Source organism: Conger conger, chromosome 6, assembly GCF_963514075.1.
Source record: "Conger conger chromosome 6, fConCon1.1, whole genome shotgun sequence".
NCBI classification, from domain to species: Eukaryota; Metazoa; Chordata; class Actinopteri; order Anguilliformes; family Congridae; genus Conger; species Conger conger.
The window spans coordinates 4,439,310-4,446,809 of NC_083765.1; the positions used below are offsets into that span (position 1 = coordinate 4,439,310).

Sequence of the window (7,500 nt, forward strand, 5' to 3'; positions counted from 1 at the left end):
TTAGGGTTAGGCGTGGGTTAGCAGTGTGTTAGGTTTAGCAGTGTGTTAGGGTTAGTTTGTTACCTCACTGGCTGCTGTTCTGTATCTCTGCTTCAGCATATCCAGCTGTGAGTTTAGGGCTTCTACCTGTAACACACATAATCACACACACAGTTTACAAGGGTAATAAACCTAAGGAATATTTATAAATACAACACCACACACTTAACCAGAGAAGGTACATGAAAAACACACACACACACAGGACAGCCCCGCAGTAGCCCTGTGCCCCTGGCTCTGACCTGGTTGGCCTTGCTGTGGTAGCCCTCTCTGAGGGAGGCCAGCTCCACCTTCATCCCCACCGCCTCCTCCTCGCGGCTCTCCAGGGCCGCCAGCTGCTCCTGGCCCCAGCGCTGGGCACGCGTCAGCTGGGCGCTGAGCTCCGCCAGCCGGCCCTCGTACGCCCGCACCTGGAGGGGGAGAGTGCCAGTCCACTGCTAAACTGGAGACAGCTTCCGCGTGCCAGCTCTGTGGCCTCCTATAGGAGCTCCTCACGTGGAGCACGAAAGCCAAATCACAGAGGCAGCCATCTTGGATTACTGCCCGTGCTCTCACACATTTCCAAAATGTACCCTTGAAAGGCGCAATAATGTTCCTGTGGGTAGAAATAAGTACCCTTTACAAACAAAAAAAAAGGTACAAATGGATTATGAAGCCAATGGCAAGGGGTACAATTTTAACCAGTGGAGTTTGCGAACTTCAGGGGGAATGTCAATCCCGTTACAATAATGAACTTTACTGCAGTTATCCTCAGTAATAATAATAACAATAATAATAATTAATAATAAAAATAAACTTAATTTGTCGAGCCCCTATCAGGCCAAAGTGTTTCTGCAATAACAAAACAAAAAAAAAAACAGAAAAAATAAAAAGGGTCACCTGAAGAACAGAAAGTATGTTGACACAATGAGGAAATATGAAATGAAATGCTAAAACTGTTTAAAAGTGACGAATCAATTTATCAGCAAACAGAATTTTCTCTGAATTGCACTGGTGTACTTGCACGTCACATGACCCTAACTAAACTTGTGTTTAAATCCAGAAGTGAATCATGGATTTTCGACAAAGAATTCCCCTTGCCCTGGGCCTACTGAATATTTTTGTAAAATATGAATGTTTATTTAGTGTAATTTTCTGACACTTTAGTATTTTCCGAAATGTAGTATGCAGTCTTCATACTGAATTTGGTGGATCCACTTTGGCAGAACTACATTATCCTGACGCCAGCATGAGAGATGCATAACACCTTCATTAGCATGTAATAATGTTATAAATATCATTAATAAACTAACAGGGATTTTGGTGAAAGGCTTTGACCTTTGCAGAACTGACAGCTTGCACGTCACCCACGTTTGGGAATAGCCTCTTGCATGACGCGTTACATCGTTGTTCATTAACTGCATTTGCTTATGAATGATTTATTAAGACATTACAGCGTGTTAGCAAATATGTTATGCGTGCTTCGTGTAGATTGAACATGCACACTTCCGCAGGGATTTTAATCAGCCATTCACAGATGCAAGTGCAGGTAAGGATTGAGTTCTTGGTTTAGCTACATCTAACAAAGGTACAAAATAATGGAAAGGTATACAGTACCTCACAATTATTGGACATTTTAACTGCTTAAAGAAGCACAATATGCTTTAGTGTGCCTTCCGATATCAAATCACTAAATATTATTTTCACTTTTCTGGTCAGAAACAGCAGTACCAGCAGCAGTGCAGATTCTGGTCATCGTTCAGTATAGTTGGTGACTCAGTAAAAGGTCCGATCTCTGTTTGCTCATTATTCACATTTTGGCACTGCAGTCATGGGACAGGCCACACACTGTGAGTGTGTGATCCAAACTGGTGAAGAGGAGTTCAGACTGTCTAAAACACACACACACACAGACACACACACACACACACCACACAGACACACACACACACCGCACAGACACACACAGACACACACACACACCACACAGACACACACACACACACACACACACACACACACACACACACCACACAGACACACACACACACAGACACACACACACACACCACACAGACACACACACACACACACACACACCACACAGACACACACACACACAGACACACACACACACCGCACACACACCACAGACACACACCACACAGACACACACACACACACCACACACACACACACACACACACACACCACACACACACAGACACAAACACACACACACACACACCGCACAGACACACACACACACACCACAGACACACACACACACACCGCACACACACACACCACACAGACACACACACACACAGCACACACACACACACAGACACACACACACACACCACACAGACACACACACAGACAGACACACACACACACACCGCACACACACACACACCACAGACACACACGCACACACACACAGCACACACACACACACAGACAAACACACACACACACACACACACACACCACACACACACACACACACACACACCACAGACACACACACACACACACACGCACACACACACACACACACACCACACACACACACACACACAGACACACACCACACACACACACACACACACACCACAGACACACACACACACACACACACACACGCACACACTCACACACACACACCACACACACACACACACACACCACACACACACACACACACACACACCACAGACACACACACACACACACACGCACACACACACACACACACACCACACACACACACACACACACACAGACACACACCACACACACACACACACACACACCACAGACACACACACACACACACACACACACACACGCACACACTCAGTGTGTCTGCTGCTGTCAGGCAGGCAGGGCTGGGGAGTCGGCCCGTACCCAGAGTGCATCTCATCGCCACGGTGACCTTTACACAAGCAGAGCGCAGGAGAGCTGAAGCAATAAAGGTAATGAAAGAAGAAGAGGCAATTAAAGAGAGAGCATCAACTCCACATCCCTCTTAATCCCTCTGTGAGTGCAGAGGCCTCCTGCAACACACACACACGCCGCGCACACACACCGAATGCGCACACATAAACACACACCACACACACACACACCGTGCACAGCCACGCATGCACACCGCACACACACCGAATGCGCACACATACAAACGCACACCGCACACACACGCACTGAAACCGCACAAACACACACACACAAGCACATGCAGACACAAACACATGTACACACACACATGCACGCACACAAAGCATGCATGCACCACACACCACACACACACACACACACAGACGCCAGCATGCACACACACAATTGCACGCGCACACACTGCACACGTCTGCTCCTTAAGTTCATTATCTCCAGGCCTGATGTAGGCAGCATCGACGCGGCAATTATCCCTGATGGGCCAAACTGAACACAGACCATCAGAGCACAATCGCACACACGCTGCATAATCCTTTATTTATTCATCAATTCTATTTTCTGGGGGGGGGGGGGAACTGGCTTTGCTGACTGAGAAGTTACAGGGCTGCGCTTCCAATTACTGCTGTAGGGGGCGGAGCTCAGTGACCTCTGACCTCGGAGGCACACTCCAGCACATTTCCTCAATGCCCCCTGCACAGGTGTGGCTAAGAGTTAGCATTAATATGCAACAGGATTTTGTTTCTTGACGCATTAGCAAGCTTTCAGTGTTTCTCTTTGTGTTTAACTGTGTATTGTTTGTGTATGAATGCGCAGTATGGCAGTTTGCGAGCATAGTGATGTGTGAGTGCGTGTGTGTGTGAGACACACATTTACCAACACACACACACACACTTATCACCTCAGGCACACACACTCACCACCTGAGACACAAACGCACACAAACACACACGCACACCTCAGACACAGCTATAGCACACTGCACTGGAATGGGGGGGAAACTCAAATGGAGTGTTAGCATGCGCTAACACCCCGCTGATCCAATCTGAGGCCAGCAGGGGGCGCTGCTGCGTCCCTCTTTGGGGCGAGCGGAACGTGACCTCGCGGGTCCACCTCCCATCCCACACCTGACCCAATCAGTCACAGGTCGCGACCCGTTTCAACTTCTAGTACTGTTCATACCGGTGGGCAATCAGGGCCGCATTTAGACACTGGAGATCCACACCAAGAGCTATAACTGTAACGATAAGTGAGCATCCACACTGCTGAACAATAACATTCCACAAATAGTCTTGCAGCTATGTCGTGCCGTTTCGAATGTGACGCCTTGTATTGGGCTGGAATAGGGTGGGTTAGCACTGCCCTACTGCACCCTTATGCAGACAGGGTATGCGCAGACGGTCTGTGTGTGCAGACAGGGTATGCGCAGACAGGGCTGATGCAGACAGGGTTAGCGCAGACGGGGTATGCGCAGACAGGGCTGATGCAGACAGGGTTAGCGCAGACGGGGTATGCGCAGACAGGGCTGATGCAGACAGGGTTAGCGCAGACGGGGTATGCGCAGACAGGGCTGATGCAGACAGGGTTAGCGCAGACAGGGCTGATGCAGACAGGGTTAGCGCAGACGGGGCTGATGCAGACAGGGTTAGCGCAGACGGGGTATGCGCAGACGGTCTGTGTGTGCAGACAGGGTATGCGCAGACAGGGCTGATGCAGACAGGGTTAGCGCAGACGGGGTATGCGCAGACAGGGCTGATGCAGACAGGGTTAGCGCAGACGGGGTATGCGCAGACAGGGCTGATGCAGACAGGGTTAGCGCAGACGGGGTATGCGCAGACAGGGCTGATGCAGACAGGGTTAGCGCAGACAGGGCTGATGCAGACAGGGTTAGCGCAGACGGGGCTGATGCAGACAGGGTTAGCGCAGACGGGGTATGCGCAGACGGCCTGCGTGCGGCTGCAGACCCACCTCGTCCTGCGAGTGTCTGCTGACGCTGCGCAGCGTGTGCAGCTCTGCGCTCAGCTGGCTGGCCCGGTCCTCCAGGGCCGTCCTCTCCTGCAGCTGCTGAGCACCACGCTGCTGCACACGGGACAGCTCACTGCGCAGCCCTGCCAGCTCCCGACTGCGCTCTGCCAGCTGTACACACACACACACACACACACACACACACACACACATACACACGTACATATACACACACACACACACACACACACACACACACACACACGTACATATACACACACACACACACACACACACATACACACACGTACATACACACACACACACACACACACATACACATACACACATACACACACACACACGTACATACACACACACACACACACCACACGTACATATACACATACATACACACACACATACACACACACATACATACACACACACACACACACACATACACACACACATGTACATATACACACACACACATACACACGCATACACACACACATACATACACACACACACACACACACATACACACACACATGTACATATACACACACACACATACACACGCATGTACATATACACACACACGCATGTACATATACACATATACACACACATACACACACACGTACACACACACACACGCAGATATACACATACAGATAGACACACAGAAACAAAATCAAAAAGCGATGAACTGGAATGAAACAGGACGGCAGTGATCGGCATGGTGATGGTAAGTAAATGAGTCGTACTGTATATATTCATATACATGTTAGCATGTATCCTGGAGGGGTGTCGTATACAGTATGTAAATGTATGTTAGCGTGTAGCCTGTATACTGTATGTAAATGTGTATGTTAGCATGTATCCTGGTGTTGTATACAGTATGTAAATTTATGTTAGCGTGTAGCCTGTATACTGTATGTAAATGTGTATGTTAGCATGTATCCTGGTGTTGTATACAGTATGTAAATGTATGTTAGCGTGTAGCCTGTATACTGTATGTAAATGTGTATGTTAGCGTGTAGCCTGTATACTGTATGTAAATGTATATGTGAGCATGTAGCCTGTATACTGCATGTAAATGTGTATGTTAGCGTGTAGCCTGTATACTGTATGTAAATGTGTGTTAGCGTGTAGCCTGTATACTGCATGTAAATGTGTACGTTAGCTGTTAGCGTGTAGCCTGGCTGTGCGGGGCTCACCAGCTCCATGCTCTCCCGGTGGGAGCCCTGGGCGGAGGCCAGCTCCAGCCTCAGCTCCCTCAGGAGCTGCTCCGCGCCGGCCCGGTCTGAGGCCTCCTGCCCCAGCTCCCCCTTCAGCTGGGAGACACAGTCCTCCAGAGCGCTGGCCTGGAGGGAGGGAGGGAGAGAGAGAGGGAGAGAGGGAGAGAGGGGGAGGGAGGGAGAGAGAGGGAGGAGGAGAGGAGGGAGGGAGGAGGGGGAGGGAGGAGGAGAGAGGGAGGGAGAGAGAGAGGAGGAGGGAGGGAGAGAGAGGGAGGGAGGAGAGAGAGAGAGGGAGGGAGGAGAGAGAGGGAGGAGAGAGAGGAGGAGGGAGGGAGAGGGAGGGAGGGAGAGAGACACACACAAACACGTTACACAAGAAGGCTTGTGAATTAGCAAACAGTTCTTAGAGTAGGCAGCTAATGTTAGCTACCTAGGTCGCTACGTCACTGTATGGAACAAAAGTTATTTTACTGAACTCGGTTCCCGCCTTACATTTAAAACTTACATAATACAAATTTCCTTGCCTTTTATCACAAAAACTCTTGTTACAACGCTGCCGTTTGTCTTTTCAGTCAGTAAAATATGTACTACTAGGTGCTTCTCTTGCATCCAGAAACCTGGCATTCTGGTCTATGTAGTTCTTATACCATAAAATACTTTACACTGCAGCAATTGAGCATTACAAATGACATCAGTATTAGCTCACCAGTTAATGCAGTGGAGAGAGAAACTGGGACCAGGCTTGATACAGTGCTAGAAGATATCTAGTTTTTAGGTAAACTAACCATGTTAGTGGTTGGAAAATGCCTATCATTATTGGGCCGAATGGCCTGTTCGTCATTATGTTACGTTATGTAGTAGAAAAATACCCCCCCCCACACACACAGTTTTCTGGCTTGGCATTGAAGACGAGTGGCAGGGGTAAGACTGGTGGAGAAGTGAGGGCAAAGGCTAAAACCCGCTCTTGGGAGTTGGGTCACGTTCACCAAGTGCTGCGTAAAGGAGACTATGGCGAGCGTGTTGGTGCGGGTGCTCCGGTTCATCTGGTCGCTGTGCCGGAATATCTGACCGCTGAGATCCCGGAGTTTGGCTGGCAACGCTGCCCGAGATAACGAGAAAACCCGCATCATTCCCAGACCCCTGCAGCCGGCAGTACGGGACGACGAAGAGTCCAATAAACGTCTCGGAGCTGCTCCCCAAGAAGACCGGAAAGACAGTGAGGATGACTCCCACCCCCCGCGGTGACCTCTGACCTCTTGGCCGCGGCGTTGGGCGTGGCCCGCGCTGACCTCCAGCTCCCTCCTGCACTTGA

General features: G+C 49.7%; 1 protein-coding gene across 1 annotated transcript in view; it reads right to left on the minus strand.

Moving 5' to 3' along the window:
* LOC133130215 (polyamine-modulated factor 1-binding protein 1-like) overlaps positions 1 to 7,500 on the minus strand; it is a 20,808-nt gene that overhangs the window by 7,987 nt on the left and 5,321 nt on the right. Inside the window, exons 4-8 of the mRNA XM_061244613.1 lie at positions 7,442 to 7,500; positions 6,168 to 6,314; positions 4,945 to 5,112; positions 282 to 449; positions 64 to 126 (exon numbers count right to left, since the gene is read on the minus strand). The exon at positions 7,442 to 7,500 is cut by the window's right edge and continues 109 nt beyond it. Coding sequence (XP_061100597.1) covers positions 64 to 126; positions 282 to 449; positions 4,945 to 5,112; positions 6,168 to 6,176 — 408 coding nt within the window. The 5' untranslated portion in view covers positions 6,177 to 6,314; positions 7,442 to 7,500. The remainder of the gene's footprint in view (positions 1 to 63; positions 127 to 281; positions 450 to 4,944; positions 5,113 to 6,167; positions 6,315 to 7,441) is intronic.